The sequence below is a fragment of the Stenella coeruleoalba genome, assembly GCF_951394435.1.
Source record: "Stenella coeruleoalba genome assembly, chromosome: 10".
Classification (NCBI taxonomy): domain Eukaryota; kingdom Metazoa; phylum Chordata; class Mammalia; order Artiodactyla; family Delphinidae; genus Stenella; species Stenella coeruleoalba.
In genome coordinates this window covers 79,380,278-79,403,062 of record NC_137156.1, presented here as the reverse complement: position 1 = coordinate 79,403,062, position 22,785 = coordinate 79,380,278, and the positions used below count along the sequence as shown (strand labels likewise).

The following is a 22,785-nucleotide window of genomic DNA, read 5'->3' as shown; positions in this document are numbered from 1 at the left end:
TTAACAGAATACCACAGACTGGGTGGCTTCAACAACAGAAATTTGTTGCTTCACAGTTTTGGAGGCTGGAGGTCCAAGGTCAAGGTGCAGGCAGGGTTGGTTTCTGGTGAGACCTCTCTTGACTTGCATTCGGCCACCTTCTTGCTGTGTCTTCACATGGCCTTTCCTCTGTGCATGAGCACTCCTAGTGTCTCTTCCTCTTCTTACAAGGATATCAGTCCTTTCTGATTACAGCCCCAATCTTGTCACCTCATTTAACCTTAATACCTCCTGAAAGGCTCTTTTTCCAAATACAGTCACTTTAGGGCTTAAGGTTTCAGCGTGTGAATGGGGAGGCGGGCAGCACAGTTCGGTCCATAAAATAGACATTTATGACTTATGGCTTAGATTGCTTTGAAGCCAAGAAATATCGATCCTTCACTGTGTGCCTTTCTGCTAGTTACATTACAGGCAGACCTCAGAGATGTGCAGTATCAGTTCCAGACCACCACAGTAAAGCAGGTATTGCAGTAAAGTCACAAATTTTGTGGTTTCCCAGTGCATGTAAAAGTTATATTTATACTATACTGTAGTCTGTTAAGTGTGCAACAGGATTATGTCAGAAAAAATGTACATTCCTTAATTTAAAAACATGTTGTTGCTTAAAAATGCTAACCATCATCTGAGCCCTCAACAAGCTGTAATTATTTTTTCTTTTTTTTTTTTTTTTTTTTTTGCGGTACGTGGGCCTCTCACTGCTGTGGCCTCTCCCGTTGCGGAGCACAGGCTCTGGATGCGCAGGCTCAGCGGCCATGGCCCACGGGCCCAGCCGCTCCGCGGCATATGTGATCCTCCCGGACCGGGGCACGAACCCGTGTCCCCTGCATCGGTAGGCGGACTCTCAACCACTGCGCCACCAGGGAAGCCCTGTAATGTTTTTGCTGGAGGGTCTTGCCTTGATAGTGATGCTGCTGACTGACTGATCAGGGTGCTGGTTGCTGAAGCTGGGACTGCTGTGGCAGTTTCTTAAAATTAAACAACAATGACGTTTGCTGCACCGATTGACTCTTCCTTTCACGAACAGTTTCTCTCTAGCACGGCAGTGCTGTTTGATGGCATTTTCCCCACAGCAGAACTTCTTTGAAAATTGGAGTCAGTCTTCTCAACACCACCCCCCACCCCTCCGCCAGTGCTTTATCAAGTAAGTTTATGTACTGTTCTAAATCGTTTGTTGTCATGTCAACAGTCTTCATAGCATCTTTACCAGGAGAAGACGATATCTCGAGAAACCACTTTCTTTGCTTATGTATAAGAAGCAATGGCTCATCTGTTAAAGTTCTATCATGGGATTGCAGCGAATCATTCTCATCTTCAGGCTCCACTCCTAATTCTAGTTCCCTTGTTATTTCCACCACACGTGCAGTTACTTCCCCCACTGAAGTCGTGAACCCCTCAAAGTCATCCATGAGGGTTGGAATGAACTTCTTCCAGACTCCTGTGAATGTTGATATTTTGACGTCTTCTCATGAATCATAGATGTTCTTCCTGGCATCTAGAATGGCGAATCCTTTCCAGCAGGTTTTCAGTGGACTTTGCCCGGATCCGTCAGAGGGATCCCTTGCTTTCCCAGCTGTAGCCTTCTGGAATGTATTTCTTAGATAATAAGAGTTGAAGGTCAAAATGGCTCCTTGGGCTGCAGAATGGGTCTTCGTTAACAGGCATGAAAACAATATGAATCTCATTGTACATCTTCATCAGAGCTCTTGGGTGACCAGGTGCCCCGTCAGTGAGCAGGAATACTCTAAAAGGAATCTTTTTTTCTGAGCAGTAGGTCTCAACAGTGGCCTAAAATATTCGGTAAACCATGTCATAAACAGATGTGCTGCCATCCAGGCTTTGTGGTTCCCTTTATAGAGCACAGGCAGAGCGGATTTAGCATAATTCTTAAGGGCCGTAGGATTTCGGAATGGTGAATGAACATTGACTTCAGCTTAAGGTCACCAGCTGCTTTAGCCCTTAACAAGAGAGTCAGCCTGTCCTTTGAAGCTTTGAAGCCAGACATTGACTTCTCTTCTGTAGCTATGAAAGTCCTAGATGGCGTATTCTACCAATGTGTGGCTGTTTTGTCTACATTGAAAAGCTGTGGTTTAGCGTAGCCACCTTCATGAATTATCTTAGCTAGATCTTCTGGATAACTTGCTGCAGCTCCTACATCACCTCTTGCTGCTTCTCCTTACACTTTTATGTTATGGAGAAGGCTTCTTTCCTTAAAACCTCACGAATCAACCTCTGATAGCTTCAAACTTTTCTTCTGTAGCTTCCTCACCTCTCTCAGCCTTCATAGAATAGAAGCGAGTTAGGATCTTGCTCTGGATTAGGCTTTGGCTTAAGGGAATGTTGTGGCTGTTTTGATCTTCTATCCAGACCACTAACACTTTCTCCATATCAGCAATAAGGCTGTTTTGCTGTCTTATCATTTGTGTGTTCACTGGAGCAGCACTTTTAATTTCCTTCGAGAATTTTTTATTTGCATTCACAACTTGGCTAACTGTTCGGAGAAAGAGGCCTAGATTTCAGCCTATCTCAGCTTTCGACACGCCTTTTTCACGAAGTTTAATCATTTCTAGCTTTTGATTTAAAGTGAGAGATGTGTAACTCTTCCTTTCACTTGAACGCTTAGAGGCCATCGTAGGATTGTTAATTGGCCTGATGACAATATTGTTGTGTTTCAGGGAATAGGGAAGCCCAAGCTGAAAGGGAGAGATGGGGGAATGGTTGGTTGGTGGAGCAGTCAGAACACACACAACATTTATCAATTAAGTTCGATAAACGGGCGTGCTTCGTGGTGCCCCAAAGCAATTACAGTAGTAACTGATCACAGCAGCTACTCACCCGAATATGCCCATTCTCCCCTGAGAGCATACTATCACTTAATAAATCCTCGATTTGCTTTCTTGGAAAAAAAAAATCACTGATCACAGATTATTATAAGTAATAAAATGACAGTGAAAAAGTTTGGAATATTGGGAGAATTACCAGAGAATGTGACACAGAGGCACAAAGTGAGAGAATACTATTGGAAAAATGGTGCTGATGGACTTGCCTGTCGCAGGATTGCCACAAACCTTCAATTTGTAGAAAACACCATATCTTCAAAGCACAGTAAAGCAAAGCTCGCTAAAATGATGTGTGCCTGTATAACATTTGAGCCTCATAGCAATATTTCAAAGTAAATATTATTGCCCCCATTTTACAGATAGGAACATTGACTCTATAAGAGATAAAAAAAATTTGTCCAACTGTGTACACATGGGAAGTGTTCAGTCCATCCATTATTCAGACCCAGACAGTGTGACTCCAAACACTTAGCCACTCTAAGAAACTGCTACCCTGCTTTTTCATACCCATGTACGTGTGTATTTTGTCTAAAGGCAATATTGAAACTGTTATCCAAAAAGTAAGCAACTGTTGGGGAATTTTTAGTAGCATATACGCAAATGTGTAGACATTCTGCAAAGTGTTCTGGTAAAATTGAGGTGGGGCGGTCTTGTAATTGCACCTTAAAGGGAGAGTATTGAAACTCCCAGTTCTTCCGTTTCTAAGACCTCTTCTTTAAGATAGGATAAAATAAATAACTGTCAGATAATGCTCCAAACTAAATGGAAAGTATTTTCTAACTAGACATTGAGGTTTAATATTCTAAATGTAAAAAATTTGTAACGAAAAGGATTGGAAAGGGAGCGAGTGTGTGAGCGCAGACAGGCATAGCTGCAGAACAGCTCACCTGATTTTGAGTCACAGTACTTGCTTAGGACGTAACGTGATTACTTTCTTTAATTTCTGTAAACAGAGTTGACTCAACTTGAAAGAAGTTCTCTGGCTTCAAATCAAAAGGGGTGTTGCTTTTGTCCCTTCCTCTTAAAGAAACAGAACATTGACAGTTATTTTATTCATCCTTTTCTTAGCGTGTCCATCATGCATCCCACATCAGTGATCTCTGGTGAAAAAGCAAGTGCTTGGGTGGCATGAAAGGGAAACTCTATGAGCTTTACTCTGGTTCCTTCTGAAACCTCACCTGTGTGTTCTGTTGCTGCATGTCCCTGTTCACATCCATTGATAAACCAGAAAGGCAGAGAGATGAGATCTGAACACAGCACGCATTCATTCAGCAAACATTTGTTGAGCACCTACTGTGTGTGACACCTTTTTCTGGGGATAGATGGTGCCCAAAGCCCCGGGCATTCACATTCTAGAGGGAAAAGAGAGACAATGAACAAGTAGATTATGTATCAGCAACTGGTAAATTATTTGTAGAAAAGCAGGTTAAGGGTTTACCATTTTCAGCACTAGTGACATTTTGATCCAGATCATTGTTTACTGTGGAAACCACCCTATGCATTGTAGGAGGTTTAGCAGCATCCCTGGCGACCCACTTTATGTCAATAGCACACGCGCACACGCGTGCGTGCACACACACACACACACACACACACACACACACACCCCAGTTGTGACAACCGAAAATGTCTCCAGACGTTGCCGAATATCCCTTGGGGGTCAACATTAGCCCCAGTTGAGAAGCGTTGGTCTAAAGAGTAAGAGGTGGAGGTACTGATATATTGGGATCAGGGAAGACCTACCTCTCTTTTAAGGTGACTTTTGAGCAAAGACTGGAAGAAGTGAGGATAGGCATCCTGTAAGTATCTGGGGGAAGAATGTTTGCAGCAGAGAATGGCTAGTGCAAAGGCACTGAGGTGAGAGGAATAGCAAGGAGGCCATTGTGAGCAGGACTGAACGGGAAGAATGTAGCAAGTGATACGATCAGCCAGCTCTTCAGGAAGCCAGATCATGATCCTGTAGTGAGGACTTTGGCTTTGAATCACAGGGTGATGGGAAGTCATGAAGGGTTTTGAGAAGAGCAGTGAGTGATGGGACCTGGTTTATCTTCACATGGGGTTGTTCTTGCTGAATAATCACCTGCAAAGGGCACAAAGGTGAAAGCCAGGGTCCAGAAGCAGCTGTGGCAATAATTCCAGTGAGCACTTAGTCAAGGCTGGACTGGTTGTGAGAGGATGGGGGAAAGTGACTGGATTCTGGGTATATTTTGAACCTAAATCTGACATGGTTTGCTGTTGAATCAGACATCGGCTATGAGCAGAAAAGAAAAGAAGGGGTCTTTGAAATATTCTTCTTTGAAAATACCCCAAATGGGCTTCTATTGTTGATTTTTGATCCTAATCCTATGGGAGTTTAAGCGCGATGCAGACATTGGTTAGGCATTAGGTTTTAGACTGTTATTTCCTAAATTACTTCCTGAGTAAACCAATTAAACTTATAATGCGCGTCTGCAGGAGAAAAGGGAAGGAGCCAAACTCGGTATGATTTTCCCTCTTAGACGCTGCTTAGCAACACTTTTCTCCTATTGCTTGGGTAATGAAATTCGGGCAGGTGGGAGCCATATGAACAAACGGGCCCTCAGAAGCAGCCTGTCACCCCGTGCTCATAGGTACAGTACTACCTGATTATTCTCCAGGTCCCCATTTGGGAACTAGTGTGCACTTTTCATAAAAACCACCATGTGTCTCCAATTCACGCAACATCTCTCCCTTCTCTGTAGCACCTGCCTTCTGAGACCTCAGGCATATGCTAGATATTGCCTCCCCAGATTGAGGTAGATTAACCAAGGTTCCAAGCTTCTTAAACTGTGGGAGAGGGAGAGTGTGAAATAAAGGCTCGATCTTCTAGTTAGTCTCTGAGTTAAGATGGGCTTTTATAAAACCTTCCAAATGTGTCAGCCCACATCAGTGATTACACTCCGGGAGTTTTTACCTTTACCTTGTAAAGTCACATTTGCTTTCCCCTTAAAGCAGTGTTTCTCCTGGTTGGGTGTGAGGTTTTTAATAAGAATGCAGAATTCTGGGCTCTATTTCAGACCCAGAGGGATAAAAATGGGAATAATGTTCGATAAGGGCCCCAAATGATTCTGTAGTATGCTAACATTTGAGAACTATTGCTCTATCATTAGGAATTGCATTCACTTCCAAGTAACTGAAATGTAAATAAAGAACTAGTTTATTTCTCTTATTGCTTAAAGAAGTTCAGTGATAGGCAACCCAGGGCTAGTATGATGGCTCTATGGTATATTCAAAAACTCCCATTCTTAAGGTTACTTCATGGTATAAGATGGCTGCTGGACCTCCTGCTGTTGAGTGTACATTGCAGCCAGGAAGCAGGAAGGAAGGGGAACTTGGGCAAAAAGACCTTTGTCAACTACTTGGCCTCCTTTAAAAGAGCTCTCCCAGAAGTCACATCTTTACATGTCATTGGCCAGAATTTGTTCCGATGGCCACATGTAGCTACTCCAGAGGTACAGAAATACCGTCCTCAGCTGGGCATATTGATGCTCTAAGTAAAATGATGGTATTCTAATTAAGGAAGAAAAGAAAATGGATACGATTGGTCAGCCATCTCTGCCAGAACTCCCTTACACCACCATACCATGGTGGTGTGGAAAGACTTGAATTTGGAGTACATCATTTTACTTACTGTCAGTCCATTTTGAACCATATGTTGGTTATGTTATGGAGAACACCAAAGGAAAGCATGTTCATCATTTCTGTGGTCAATCATGCAGACATATTAGGAATTTACTATATCTTTTTGTCTTCTTTTCCATCCATTTGCTAGTCTTTTTTTTTTTTTTTCCCTTGATAAAGAAGCCCAAGAATCCATGCAAAACAGAGGGAGACGATGAGGAAGCCAAGCTCAGAAGTGGCCCTGCCGTGTTTTAGCTGTGTGACTCTCAATCTGATGAGTGTAATGTACCACCTCCAGGCTGTGGGGAGGGTTCACACACCACTGTATGTAAAAACACTTCAGGCATAAGAGCAACTCCATAAAAAAAAAAATGTTCCTTGATCCCTTCCTTCATTTGGACTGTGAAGGACAGTTGGTTCTAAATTCAGCCCCCAAATTCTGACTTCTTTGTTGGGTTCCCGCTCTAAGAAAATAGGAATGCTTTTGATATGGAAAATGTACCAGCCCAAAATTTGAGCACTTTGCCATTAGGATTTCTCGTTGTTGTAGGAACTGGTGGAATCCCCTTGCTTAAGGATATGTGTAGGTGTAGAAGGAGACGTGTACAAAATTGAGTGAAACTGAACAAGTTCTTTTGCCTCCTCTGGGTCTCCTGGGGTGCCTGGCAATCCCATGGGTTGGCTGTTGAAGGAAAACACTTGGGTGACTCTAAAACTCTTAAAATGGGCTCCCTTGAACCAACAGCAGGGGCATCCCCTGAGAAATGGTTAGAAATGCAAATGATCGCCCTCGTCCCCCAAGGCCCCCTGAATTAGAAATGTGTATTTTAGCAAGCCTTCCAGGTGGTTCTGGTGGAAGCTAACATTTGAGAACCACCGCTCTAAGTAAAGCACGTTTCTCTCCAACGAGGAGCCATTGGCTCCCTGGCTTCGATCTCTGCTCAGGCAGAAGTGCTGGCAAACGTGCAGTTCCTTCTGACAAACCCAGTCTTTCCAGCTGGGCGAGGTCTTGCTTTGCAGACTTTATTTGCACACTGACTAAAGCTCTTACAATCCATCTGACACACAGACTGACGTTATTGCCAAACCTCGCTGTTGGGAGTCACACTTTAAATAAAGGCCTTCAGCTAGTTCATTTTCCTAAGCCAGTTTATTGTGTTCGGGATGCTTTTGTTGGGAGGAAATGTACCTCGTGTGGCTACACCCAGCACACAATCACAGGGCACCTCTACCTGGGAATCTGTAAATGGAGCGAAGTTCCTAGCACGTTCCACAGACCTGCCGGATAATAGCTGGGTAATGATCATCACTGACAAAGTTCTATTGGATTTGACAATTTACTTGTAAAAATTAACAAGTGAGGGCTTCCCTGGTGGCGCAGTGGTTAAGAGTCTGCCTCCCGATGCAGGGGACACGGGTTCGTGCCCCGGTCCGGGAAGATCCCACATGCCGCGGAGCGGCTGGGCCCATGAGCCATGGCCGCTGAGCCTGCGTGTCCGGAGCCTGTGCTCCGCATCGGGAGAGGCCACAACAGTGAGAGGCCTGCGTACCACAAAAAAATAAATAAATAATAAAAATAACAAGTGAAATGTGTTTGGGCTAAAATGAGCAATCTGCAGGGTTTTCACAGGTGGTGCCAATTTTCGCTTTTGTAGCGCCAGAAAGTATACTAAATATTTTCCCCTTACTATTGGTGTGATTGGTGTTTGTTCTGATCTATACAGTAGTTTTATTATGGAAGATGCCAAAGCATTTCCGTGCATGTGGCATTTCCATGTTCAGCCAGAGACAGATTGGGAAAGAGAGCCGTTTCTCCCTCATTCCCATCTGTCTGCTAATCCCCTTTGCTCAATGAAGAGCTTGCAAAGTCCAGCTTCTAAACACCAGGAGGAGACACAGCTGCCACCATGAAGGGGGGTTATTTTTACTTCTGGACTTGAACAGGCTTTGAAGAGAGTTGGACGTGGTAAAGGACCAACTCACTCTCCTGCCTCACAGCAAGTCAGATCACCTACCAGGTGATATGGGGGTGATTTGGTAGGTTGCTAATTAATAATTAGCTGATTTGGTTTGATAAACGGAGTATTTTAGCAGGTAAGTTTTTAAGTCATCTGCCAAATTATTGGTTGCCTTGTGAGAAACTATGTTAGCACATTTTATATTGAAGGGATTATGGGAATACTGGTAGAAAAGATGTGTTTTCAGTGGTGGTGATGAGTAGGCTGCAGTTATAGAAAGCAACACAAGATGTGGGACTTCCCTGGTGGCTCAGTGGTTAAGAATCCACCTGCCAATGCAGGGGACACGGGTTCGAGCCCTGGTCCGGGAAGATCCCACATGCCACGGAGCAGCTAAGCCCGTGCACCACAGCTACTGAGCCTGCGCTCTAGAGCCCACGAGCCACAACTACTGAGCCCATGTGCCACAACTACTGAAGCCTGCACGCCTAGAGCCCATGCTGCACAACAAGAGAAGCCACCACAATGAGAAGCCCACTCAAGGAAGAGTAGCCCCCGCTTGCCGCAGCTAGAGAAAGCCCGCACACAGCAACGAAGACCAAACTCAGCCAAAAAGAAATAAATTTATTTTAAAAAAAAGAAAAAGTAATTATATGTAATACCGGGTTCTTGAAATACCGGGTTCTGGAACAGTTGCCCTGTAAGGTAGGAACCATTACTATCTTCATTTTATAGATGAAGAAAAATGACTTCACCAAGTTAAATAACCTGTTCCAATCATAAATATAGCCAGAGAGTAGCAGAGCTGGATCAGGTTCTATACGTATCTGATACCACAGTCATGGCTTTTAAAAAAAAAAGCAGATCTACTGAAGCCCGCATGCCTAGAGCCCATGCACCACAACTAGAGAAGCCACCACAATGAGAAGCCCGCGCACCGCAACAAAGAGTAGCCCCCTCTTGCCACTAGACAAAGCATGCGCGCAGCAGCGAAGACCCAATGCAGCCAAAAGTAATAAATAAAATTTTTTTTAAAAAAAGGCAACACAAGATGTCCAGCCAGGAAAGGTGTTCCACAAGAGTAGTCACTGCCTCTGTTGAGTTAAGGATTCAGTCTTTAAGATGGACATCAGCATACCTAGGTACTTATTTACCACCTAAATATCTCTAGAGCTCTCCATCACTGCCTCCCCCTTAGTCCAATCATGTGTTGGGACTCCTTTATCCTCCAGTCTTAAAATGGCATGGAACCTCTCCATTCCGATCTCCAGGTGTGGCCGTTGCCCAAGATGGGGTAAACAGGAGCCTTCTGTAAGGAAGTGGGATTGAGCAAAGCTAGTCAGTCTAGGGTGGACTCTTGAACGGGGCTTGTGTAAACTCAAGTCCTGTGGGGAACAGATCTGCAGAGAGGAAAGAATAGAGCAAAGGTAGGAGGACACCAGGCTTAGGGAGATGGGAAATCCCTTACTAATCACCTTCCATTGGAAGTTTCCATTTCCTCAAGAGGCCCTACCATACAGCTGGGTTTTTTGAGAAAACACTACATCTTTATAATAATTTACCTTTTTTTCCCCTGAAACCAAGCTAGCTTAAATCGCATTTTATCCCTTGCAGCCTTCCTTCTTAGACCAATTATAAGTGGGGGGCTCCCCAGGTTTGGTCTCACTCTACAAGCCGACAGTGTTGCCCTACCTCTTAAAATGGAAGGAATGCCAGGAAGATGTGGATGGTTCCATTTGGAGTATACCAGGCTGGACAATATACTTATTGCCGTGTATTCGTATTATTTATTGTTATTGAGGGCCAAATGCTCTGTCTTCACTCTCGTTTAATTACCACAATCATATGATGAGGATTCGGAGAGGTTTTGTCAACTTGCTCAGGAACACGGGGATGGGAAAGGACAGAGCCATGACTGGGGGTTCAGATCTCCCTGGCCATGCTGTGGAGAAGGTACAGGGAAAACTCCAGCCTGGGTCAGCCTTGGACGGTAGCAGAGAGACTTTCCTTGTTCAAGGTACCAGTTCAGAAGATGACTGCTCTGGGCAGTGAAGAGAGGGGTGTGTGAGTGATGAGGGGTGATTGAGAGGAAGGTCAGTGGAGCTGAAATCAGACTCTTTGTGATCAAGCATCCACAGTGATGCATTTTATTTTTTTAATTTATTTTATTGAAGTACGGTTGATTTACGATATTGTGTTAATTTCTACTGTACAGCACAGTGATTCCGTTTTACATATATATCCATTCTTTTTCACATTCTTTTCCATCATGGTTTATCACAGGATATAGTTCCCTGTGCTGTACAGTAGGACCTTGTTGTTTATCCACATAGTGATTCATTTTATGTTAGCATTTGTCCCTAATGTTCTGTAACCATAATGGGAGCTGTGAGAATGACAAAGTGATGTTTCCCCAAGGCTTTTCCACCCGTCATTTTTTGACCTGGGAGGCAAAGCCCATTCCCCAAGATACAGGGACGGGGCCTGCTGCTTTATATACCCGGCCCTTACCTGGTGAGGCATATGGGGCACGAATCTCCTGAGGACATAATGGTGTGCCAGTCTCTGATGGGCTCATCGCCAGCTTCTAATCCCAAACTAACTCATGATCTGGGCTTGTATTTCTTCTCAGAGAGAGTGCCAGTAACTTGTGGGCTGCCTTCAAAACCCGGAACCATTGCTTCCCATCCTGAGACTTGGCTTCCTGCCAGGTGCCTCTAGGGAGGGGTCGCAGGGCCCTGGGTCCCAAAAGCTGGCTGGTCTATGTTTACCTTTGGGATTTGATCGAGAGGATGATACACACACGATGGTGAATGGTTACGATTATTTGTTATGAAAACAAGGATAGCTTTCACATTTTTTATTAAGGCTTTGTTATCACAAAACCTTCTTCCTCTCTCTTCTAACAATTATGATTTCGTTTCTGGAGATCAAAGTAGACAGAGCTTTCGCAGCTCTTCGCTCCAGCATTCCCAAAACGTGTGGTCATATCCAAGGCTCCCCACACTGAAGGGAATGTGACCAAGTTGGTGGAGCCTAACCAGTATGTTGAATGTAGAGCCCCAAGTCTTCTGTCTTCTCCATTTTGTTGAATGAATGCCTTGTTTCACAAGAGTTGGTCATGATGCTGAGAGACAGTTGAAAAGTATTTTCCATGATGTCATCTGACCTTGTGGGATTTTTTTTTTTGGCCTCTCCTATATAAAGCATACCTTCTGTTTTGGCCAGTTTTTTCCCCTAGTTTTACATGCAGTTGGATGCTAGAATGTCTGTTTTCTTTTCTCAGGCAAAATTAGATGTTTGGTGCTTTCCCAAATAGTCTTTAGGGTTGAATGAGCCTCAGAAATTGGAAGAATATGTCCTAACAGCTGTAAACAGGAGCATTCTAGGATGTACAAAAAAAGTCACGTTAATGACAATTTTTAATTACACGCTCTGTATCCCGAATTCAGTGACTTTATTTTTTTATTTTTTTTTTTGGTGACAGATCTGAACTGCTGCCTGTTCTTACAAAAAGCCTAAAACCTAGAGGGCTTTTAATGTAGGTGGAGGCTGAGGGACCCAAGAGTTCTCCGCGCGCCAAAGGCTGGTGTTGACTCCAGCGCCAGGGCAGGCGCTGACACATCGCTTTGGCTAGGAAGGCAGGTTACATGCTGGAGACTCACAGAGAAAATGGTAAAGCCAGCTCTCGGGGGAGCCTGCCGAGAAAGCCCTACCCTCCGGGTTCACCAGCATGTTTGCCAAAATCTCTTTTTCTAGGAAAGTTTGCTAGCTTCATTTTTCCCTTACAGAGAGAGGAAAAGCCCCAAGACATGGGTGGTTTGTGGGACTCTTTCTTCAAGGATGAATTTCTCTGCTTGCAGTGAGAAACTCATATGCCGTTGAGTTTCACGAAGGACGGGGACAGCGGGAAGCAGATGTGTCCTGTTGTGGGAATCATCTCCCCAGGATGTGGGAGTGGGCAGGTGGTTTGAGTAATGGGCGAGTTATCTGTGTGCTTTCCATCCTTCAGGTTCACCAGTACTATAGCTGTCTCCCAGAAGAGAAAGTTCCCTATGTCAACAGTCCTGGAGAGAAACTTCGAATCAAGCAGCTATTACACCAGCTGCCACCACATGACAATGAGGTAAGGGGCTAGAGGGGCCTTCGTAAGACTTTTCTTAGAACTTTCTCAGAACTTCCTGTGAACGGTTACCTTTTTCATAATCAGAATGCTCATTATCAGTGAGATCCCCAACGAAGAAGTCTGGCAGTTTAGGTTTTAGCTTCCTTAATTAGAACTAAAAGAAACTGTCGGACACCTTCTGGGGAGGGTTACGGAAAAGCAGAATCTCATTATGGACTGGATTCGCCTCTGTGCCTGGCGAACTGGGGAGCACTAAAATTTAAAAGTTCAAGTCCAGGTTTTGTTAGTTGAAGGACGTGCGATGCTGGTTGCCTGAGCCTGTTAGATGATTGAGATTCCCTGGGCAGTTCAAGTCCGGCACAAACTTTGAGAGTCTCTTGAATTTTCAGCATCATTTCTTAGTAAATGAGTATGTAAGTTTTCCATCTTACACTGTAGTAGAAGTTACATGTCCCGATTTGCAGCTGTGAACATTTGTGTTTTTGTCGTTTCCAGTCCAACTTGGCAAGGTCACCCCTTATACTCTTGAAAGTATGACTCGCAGGCCGTCCTTTTTTCTGAACCCAGATACAGGGCACTATAAGCAGGCATTCATCGTCTTTGAACTCAAATTGATCCTAAAGGGAAATTTGTAAATACGCTTTTAAAAGATCATCACGCTTGGGAGGTTTAGATTTGCAAACTAGAAATTAATTCTCAAGTATCTGGTTTTTAAAAATAGTGATCCTACAGAATCGCATTGTCTGCTTAACTCTGATTGTGATTTAAAGAAAAACACAACTTTAAGTTGAAAGGAGAAATTTAAAACCCCTTCAGAGAGCTGGACCCCAGCTTTTTACCAACTGCCCCCACCCACAAGCTCAGTCCCTGAGGAAATGAGTGAGTACTTTTTTAGTCTTTATCTTCCCACATTTGAATAAAAGGAATAAATCAAGAGCCTCAAAAGTGAATTTGAATAAGTGGAGCCAAAGCTTAAAAACTGAAGCAACTCCCTAGAAAGACAGTCACAGTTCCCTTTCCTATTGTTTATTTCAGACTTCAGAAAACACATTTAAATAATGCTTTCTCCTTTAAAGAGGAGAGCAAGCATTGTAACCAGATGACCAGCTAACTAATTTGGAATTGAAAGTGTGGGTTTTTACAAGCAGGAGGGGTGTGCCTTTCTTTCAGAGCATGTCCCTAAATTGTCAGTGGTGTAACCATATATTCTGGGCCGTTCAGGTCCTTGCAGTTCTTTCTCCACATGAAGACTTTTTTTTTAAACATTTTTTTACTCAATAGAGGGAAGTGATCTGCTCTTTTCTGCTTTTGAATGATTAATTCTGTTTATGGTTAACTGTGGTTTCATGAAAAGAGACCCTTCAAATTTCGTCTTCCTGTTGGTGAGAGTTGCTTACATGTGACCCAGTAGACAGATTTGCCCATTTGACATGGCCTTTTTAAGGACAGAGGGTGAATCTAAAGTAAATATTTGATCATTCTCTTTTTCACCCAGATTAGTCAATTTTGATGTATACAGCTGCAGTGGTTTTCAAACTAGTCCTGGTTCAAAGGTTTCCCTTTAACCATCTGTAGGACAGATCGTCGGGGCAAGTCGGTTAAACTTGCTGATGCTCAGATTATTCTAAAGTAAGATGGGGTGGGATTAGAACCATGTTTCCCGAAGTGTAGCAGATCCTTGATGACTTTGGTTGGTACATGGTCATGGCACTAAATAATACTGAACCACATAATGAGAGACTCACTACCTTTTCAGTTGCATTTCATTGCTTGTGACTGAGTTGTCAAGGGGGAAATTTTAGTTTGGAGGGAGCAGGTATCTCACACCTCGCCAACTCCTGCTGCTTTCCATTTTTAAGTAACAGCGTTAAGAACCTCCGTTTCAGAATCTCCGACAAGCAAAAGTAGCCAGCTAGAATCCAGCAATGTGGTTTTGTTTTCAGTCTCGTATTTAGTTTTATGGTCGCTCTGTTTTTTCACAAGTGATATTGCTTTTCTATTTTTAGTCATAATATACTTTCTTTTCAAGTAAATGTATTCAAGTAAAAAACAGTGAGTCCGTTTTTAAAACAGTGTTAAGTAAACAATAGTTCAAGATTATAGCAAAATTCCCAAGGTGTGCATAAATAAAAGAGAGAATGGGAAATAGCAGATTTGAATATCTTTAATGTCCCTCCCTTAATTCTGTGAGTTTCTGTGTCGGACAAGAAGGAAAATATCTTATGCAAGTTGATGCATTAACCAAAGCCCAGCGGGCAGTCCTCTCCCTCCTACACACAGATAAACACGCGCAGAGACTCCCGTGAAGTAACACAGATAGCGCTGGGCCCACTCCTCAGTTTCACGCCTTTGGTTCCCATCTCATTTTGGGAAACAGAAGCTGTGAGCACGTTGACCGCTATTCTGGCTCGTTGGCCCGGAGCCATTCTTTGGCGTCAAGGATCGTTTCCATGGGCACATGGAGGTGAAAGTACCACGATCAATTTGAAGATGCGGATCACTTTGAAAGGAGGGGGAAGTCCCCGATCTTGACTTAGCAGCAAAGCTATCCCAGATGGTGTGGCTCTTAGTGTGGTGAGCAGAGTGTGCCAGTGAGGCCGAGACACAGTTACAGACCATTCATTGGCCTGCCCAAGAATGGGGCTCTGGAGTTTGGAGCCTTTAGGAAGCCCTTTTGATGGTCAGCAATCTCAGGTAGAGACTCACTGAAATAGCCCCCAGCCTGGTGGTGTTCAAGTGCCCACAAAGACTGTGAAACCAAATGGGAGTGTGTTTAGTGAGCACAGTCTGAGGCCTGGGCTTCAGGAACCCTCAGGAGCAAGGGTGACCCCTGCGTGCCATCCTCTGTGTCTGTCCAGGTTCGCTATTGCAACTCCCTGGATGAGGAAGAGAAGAGGGAGCTGAAGCTCTTCAGCAACCAGCGGAAACGTGAAAACCTGGGTCGTGGCAATGTCAGGCCCTTCCCGGTCACCATGACAGGAGCGATCTGTGAACAGGTGAGCGTGGATTGCGAGGCGTGCCGAGGGGATTGCTCTGGCGTCCTTTCACTCGTTCATTCAACAGTTATTTTACTGAGAACCTACTTTGTAGGCCTGGGGGATACAGCCGTGGACAGCAGATTTGAAAGCTTGATCTTGCCCTTGTAAGGAGTTCCGTTCTAAGGGAGAAGTCAGACAGTAACATAAATAAGATAGAAAAAATTCAGTGGGGAAGGAGGTTAGTGTTGGGAGTGTGCAGTGGTTGCAATTTTCAGTAAAGGGATGGGGAAGGCCCCGCAAAGACATGCAGGAACTGAGGGGGAGGGAGTCATGCAGATGGCGGAATGGGGGGCGTGGCTAAGGGAACAACAAGTTCAAAGGCCCTGTGGCAGGAGCCATTTCTGTTCTGTTTGAGGAACAGCAGGTTGGCAAGTGTGGCAGGGCAGAGGGGATAAAGAAGAGAATGAGTAGATGAAGTCATGTTTCACAGAGGGTTGGGTAAGCCACTGGAAGGAGATAGGGAGCTATTGGAAGGAGTTGAGCAGAGGAATGGCATGATGGAGTTACATCTCAAAATGAGTCCTTTAGAAAGTGGAATTTGCCTGGACCATGGGTCAGCCTCTTTCCCAGGGTCATCCCAGGAGCAGCGCCGTTTAAGCAGGTGGTAAACGGTCACCCCCTTGGATCTGAGGGTTCTTCAGCACAGTGCATGAAGCCCCCTGCATTCTCTCTAGGACCTCACTGAGTCGAAAGTCTGGATTTGTTTTTTCTTCGAGTCTCCTGTAGAGTGCTCCGGGCATGGTGGAGGAGGGTTTTCAAGAAAGCAGGGTGAGAATCCAGCCTGCCTGGGTTCACCCTGCCCCACCTCTTGACCTCCAAAAGCCTTCTGGTGCTGATGGTCATATTTTGGGCACATCTCTTAGCCCTGCTGCTAAGACATTAGCCCCATCTAACTCCTTAAGTGCTTTGGGGACCCATTCACATACTGAAAATATGTGAACTGGATTGAGGAAGAGAAGGCAAGATACTACCTGAGCGGAGGGGATACCATTTGGGGGCCCTTTTTGGGGATTTCAGAGGGATAGTGTGGGAAGGCTCAGGTGGATGGAATGGAGATGCAACTTAACAGGGAAGCCAGAGGACCACAGATTTGGCAGTGGGATGGGGCCTTCATCCTTGACACCTGCCCCTGAGATGTAGGTGGTCAGAGGTTAAGATGTGAGGTTCTGTGTACTCAGTTCAGGGCCTCTGCCACTCTTGGGTCATTCTTCACCAGTCCAGGCGGACTTCCCTAAGACGATGGGAAGGTTGGGTGTTTCATGGGCAGGTGTCAAGAGTGGCATGGAAGAGTGACGAGAGCCTGGAGGCAGAAAGACATAAGATTGACTCAGGTTTCTGCCAGATGGCAGTGACCATGTTACTTTTCCTGATGGTTTTGCTGCAAAATGGGGCTAACAAATGCCTAGGTCATAGAATCACGGTGAAGATTCAGTGGGATTCCGTGTTGTTAAAGTAATTAAACGAGGAGGCCGTTGGACTGGGGTGGCTCTAATGCCTCGGTAGCCTGTATCAGCAGACCAAAACCTAAACCAGTCAGGGTAGTGGAATCCGAGAAAGTGAAACTGAACAACCGATTGCAAACAGCCAACCAGGCTTTCCCAAATAAGGGGACTGCTTAATCCCTAGTCCCTGAAATACTTTCCGCACTTTGCTTCCACGTCTTCTCTATAAAAATCTCTCCCCGGGTTCGTGACCTTGGAGCTCTCCCAACAACCTTTAGTTTGATGCTTGTGGCCCAATTCGAATCAGTGTTGGAGCAAATAAACTGGAAAACTTGAGTGTGCCTCAGTTTCCCTTTTAGAAGTATGCATACCTCAGCTACCAACGTTAGCACAAAAGGCAGGGGTAGCACTTTGCATAACGTAATGTCTTTCTTATGTCTGGTCACTCGCATGAATGAGGCCCCCGAGACTATTCCATGAGACCTTGACTTTCTTTTCTATGAAGCGTCACAACCCTTCTGCTGGCCAAGGTGTGGGAAAGGTTTGGAGGTCGCTTTTCTCCTCCTTGGACGTTGCTCCCAGCCACTCATGTGGAGCCGTAGTGCTGGACCCTCAGGCTGGGAACCTCAGGCCAACACCGTGGTCAGCAGAGAGCCTCCCCCCTGGACCTGTTACCTCACACTTTACTCCTCCCTCAAAGACTGCACCGTATTCATTTTATCCCAGGTGCAACTGGAAGCGTGGGTCATCAGGGACTCTGCCTTGTTCCTTTCTGGGTAGGGGGAAGGAACTTCGGAAATGAGTGAGAAGCTCAGGAAGGGGAGAAAGAAGCCCTTTTCATAGTCTGGCTTTAGGAGTGGTACCTTTTCAATCGGGACTGTGTAAAAAAAGATGGTAGGTAAAAAAAGCATCCCTGAAAGGCTTCTAGAGAAGATGTTAAAAGTGGGCATATCTTTATGAACCCACTCCCTACCATCCAAAGTGCAGACCTCCAGGTCCTCCCAGAGGCCCTCTGAACCCCCTCCCCACTCACGCATCACCCAAACCCCACACAGCCTACTCTTTCTAGCAGCAGTCCTGGCTGGGCCTCTGGAGGGAGTTGGCAGTATCTAAAAGATAATGAGACCTCCTGCTGGCAGACTTTTCCTTTCTCTCCCACCTTTGGGATTGCTTATTTTCTCAGTGACAGGGTCTTCCTCGTGTTGGCCCTAGGAGGGGCAGTGGGGGAAGGGCAAGAAAACCCTGCCTGCCTGTGTGTAGAGCAGGTAGCACAGTAACTGATTTGCAAGTAAGCGCTCAGTCATCAGCTAGTGATGCCGGTGGTGGTCGTGTATCCCTCCCGCGTGGCGCTGAGAGATGGGGCGCCGGTGTTCCTCTTCCTGACGTTTCTGTTCGCCTTGCAGTGCGGAGGCCAGATCAATGGCGGGGACATTGCTGTGTTTGCGTCACGCGCCGGACACGGTGTCTGCTGGCACCCACCCTGCTTTATCTGCACTGTCTGCAACGAGCTCCTGGTGGATTTGATCTACTTTTACCAAGATGGGAAGATATACTGTGGCAGGCACCACGCGGAGTGCCTGAAGCCGCGCTGCGCAGCCTGCGACGAGGTCAGAGTCCGCCCGGCTCCCTGGGTTACACCGTAGCCAGCACGTTGTCCCGTGGTTCCTGCATGGAAGAAAACCATAGGCCACTCCCCTCCCCTCTTATATTAACCCTTTCAGAAATGAAGCCCCACCATCCCTCGTTGCTAGAATGTCCAGGACTGTGACCTGCTTTACTGAATGTGACAGTCTCATGGGCCGCTAGGTGGAAGACAGTTTCTAGGGCTGAGGGCATTTCCAGGGGCACTAGGTCAGTTCAGAACTCTAAAAATAAAAGGCTTTGTGCAACTTGAGATTTCAGCCCAAATCCCAGGAAGTAATCATCGTCAGTAATCATGTGTCGTTTATCTTAAAATCTTGGGTTTCCTGAGATTCGATGGGACGGTTTGGTTTGAGAAGACGAGAAAGTGGGTAGCATGATTTGATTCTCCCACAGTTTACAAAAGGTCTGATGAGCATTCAGGGGGCACATGGCTACTCCGTCTGGAAACCTCTGCCCCACACTCTTAAGAGGTACTTGAATTTGCTTTTCCGAGTAAGAAAGCAATCCGGACACAAGGTTCATACCTGGTGTTTTCTCCCAGCAGAAGCACACCTAGGTGTGATCTGGGAGCTGAAAGATAGAAAACCTGGTTTAACTTAAAAATTGGGGGCAGAAGGGAGAATGTTCTAAACCTGACTGATTTTATGGGACATATTAGGAGAAAGATCTTGGACAGGGGTTTCTTCGTGCATAAAGTAGGTTTTTGGTTCTTTCTGACCCCATAACCAGCAATGTGGGACCCTGAAAATAACACTCCTCTTTTTCATCCAGAGTCCACTATTACTGTGGGCATCTCTTCCTTAAAAGCTGCCAATCAGAGACTCACTCCCCTAGAAGGAAGTCAATTGGCCTTATCTAACTTGGATTCTAATGCTACCAGTGATATTCAAAAGAGACCCTCTGGGCAGGTAGTTGGTCCAGTTCTAGTGATTGTGGGCAGCCCCTTTTCCTGCCTGCCTCAGTTTCCACATCTGGAAATTGATGCTCATGATACTTAATATTATCTAATGGCAAATAGAATAGGATGATTAAAGTGGTTTGAAATTTTTGCTTATTGAGATCTTATTCATACAGCATAAGATTTACCCTTTTAATGTGTACAATTCAGTGGTTTTTAGTGTATTCACAGAGTTGGACAACCATCACTACTGCCTAATTCCAGATCATTTTCATCACCGAAAAAGCAACACCAGGTCCATTAGCAGTCACTCCCCTTTTCCCCTCCCTCTAGCCCCTGGCAACCAGTAATCTCTGTCCCCATGAATTTACATATTCCAGACACTTCATATAAGTGGATTAATGCAGCATATGACCTTTTGTGTCTGGCTTTGTTCACTTAGCACAGTGTTTTTGCGGTTTTCCCGAGTTCCAGCATGTATCTTTCCTTTTCATGGCTGAAGAATAACCAGTTGTGTGTATATATCACATTTTGTCTAGCCATTTATTAATTGATAGACATTTACATTGTTTTCACTTTTTGACTATTATGTACAATGCTGCTATGAATATTGATATACGAGTTTTTGTGTGGACATATATTTTCTGTTCTCTTGAGTATATACCGAGGAGTGGAATTGATGGGTCATATGGTAGTTCTATGTTTAACGTTTTGAGGGAATCTAAACTGTTGTCAAGAGGAGCTGCACCATTTTACATTCCCACTATCAATGAAGATTCCAATTGCTCACATTCTCCTCAATTCTTTTTTTTTTTAACATCTTTATTGGGGTATAATTGCTTTACAATGGTGTGTTAGTTTCTGCTTTATAACAAAGTGAATCAGTTATACATATACATATGTTCCCATATCTCTTCCCTCTTGCATCTCCCTCCCTCCCACCCTCCCTATCCTACCCCTCCAGGCGGTCACAAAGCACCAAGCTGATCTCCCTGTGCTATGCGGCTGCTTCCCACTAGCTATCTACCTTACGTTTGGTAGTGTATATATGTCCATGCCTCTCTCTCGCTTTGTCACAGCTCACCCTTCCCCCTCCCCATATCCTCAAGTCCATTCTCTAGTAGGTCTGTGTCTTTATTCCTGTCTTACCCCTAGGTTCTTCATGACTTTTTTTTTTTCTTAAATTCCATATATATGTGTTAGCAAACGGTATTTGTCTTTCTCTTTTTGACTTACTTCACTCTGTATGACAGACTCTAGGTCTATCCACCTCATTACAAATAGCTCAATTTCGTTTCTTTTTATGGCTGAGTAATAGTCCATTGTATATATGTGCCACATCTTCTTTATCCATTCATCCGATGGTGGGCACTTAGGTTGTTTCCATCTCCAGGCTATTGTAAATAGAGCTGCAATGAACATTGTGGTACATGACTCTTTTTGAATTATGGTTTTCTCAGGGTATATGCCCAGTAGTGGGATTGCTGGGTCATATGGTAGTTCTATTTGTAGTTTTTTAAGGAACCTCCATACTGTTCTCCATAGTGGCTGTACCAATTCACATTCCCACCAGCAGTGCAAGAGTGTTCCCTTTTCTCCACACCCTCTGCAGCATTTATTGTTTCTAGATTTTTTGATGATGGCCATTCTGACTGGTATGAGATGATATCTCATTGTAGTTTTGATTTGCATTTCTCTAATGATTAATGATGTTGAGCATTCTTTCATGTGTTTGTTGGCAGTCTGTATATCTTCTTTGGAGAAATGTCTATTTAGGTCTTATGCCCATTTTTGGATTGGGTTGTTTTTTTGTTATTGAGTTGCATGAGCTGCTTATAAATTTTGGAAATTAATCCTTTGTCAGTTGCTTCATTTGCAAATATTTTCTCCCATTCTGAGGGTTGTCTTTTGGTCTTGTTTATGGTTTCCTTTGCTGTGCAAAAGCTTTGAAGTTTCATTAGGTCCCATTTGTTTATTTTTGTTTTTATTTCCATTTCTCTGGGAGGTGGGTCAGAAAGGATCTTGCTGTGATTTATGTCATAGAGTGTTCTGCCTATGTATTCCTCTAAGAGTTTGATAGTTTCTGGCCTTACATTTAGGTCTTTAATCCATTTTGAGCTTATTTTTGTGTATGGTGTTAGGGAGTGATCTAATCTCATACTTTTACATGTACCTGTTCAGTTATCCCAGCACCACTTATTGAAGAGGCTGTTCTTTCTCCACTATACATTCCTGCCTCCTTTATCAAAGATCAGGTGACCATATGTGCGTGGGTTTATCTCTGGGCTTTCTATCCTGTTCCATTGATCTATCTTTCTGTTTTTGTGCCAGTACCATACTGTCTTGATTACTGTAACTTTGTAGTATAGTCTGAAGTCAGGGAGCCTGATCCCTCCAGCTCCGTTTTTCGTTCTCAAGATTGCTCTGGCTATTCGGGGTCTTTTGTGTTTCCATACAACTTTCTCCTCAATTCTTGTTTGTCTTTTTCATTATGGTCACCTTAGTTGGTATGAAGTGACATCCTGTGGTGGTTTTGATTGGCTTTTCCTTAATGGCATATAATGTTGAGCATTTGTTTAATGTATTTATTGGCTATATGCATATCTTCTTTTTGGGAGAAATGTCTAGTCAAATCTTTTGCCTGTTTTTTCACTTAGGTGATTTTTCTTTTTCTTGTGGCTTTGTAAGGGTTGTTTATATATTCTGGATACTAGTCCCTTATCAGATATGTGAATTGCAAGTATTTTCTCCCATTCTGTACTTATATTTTCACTTTCTTGATGATGTCCTTTGAAGCATGAAAGTTTTTTATTTCAGTGAAATCCAACTTCTGTTTTTTCTTTTGTTGTCTATGCTTTTAGTAGTCATAGCTAAGAAACCATTGTCTGATTGTCTGATCCAAGTTCATGAAAATTTACACCTGTGTTTTCTTCTAAACATTTTATAGTTTTTTTCCTCTTACATTTAGGTCTCTGATCCCTTTTGAGTTAATTTTTATATGTGGTGTGAGGTAGGGGTTCAAATTCATACTTTTGTATATGGCTATTCAGTGGTCCCAGATAGATTTGTTGAAGAGAGTATTCTTTCTTCCATCGAATGTCCTTGTCACCCTTGTCAGTAATCAATTGGCCATAAACACTTGAGCTTATTTCTGCCTTGATTAC

At 44.2% G+C, this 22,785-nt stretch overlaps 1 protein-coding gene across 1 annotated transcript in view; it reads left to right on the top strand.

Annotated features, from left to right (window-relative positions):
• Positions 1-22,785, top strand: part of PRICKLE2 (prickle planar cell polarity protein 2) — a 343,358-nt gene that overhangs the window by 264,577 nt on the left and 55,996 nt on the right. Inside the window, 3 exon segments of the mRNA XM_079934990.1 lie at positions 12,486-12,599; positions 15,458-15,595; positions 18,483-18,686. Of these exon segments, the coding sequence (XP_079791116.1) occupies positions 12,486-12,599; positions 15,458-15,595; positions 18,483-18,686 (456 nt within the window).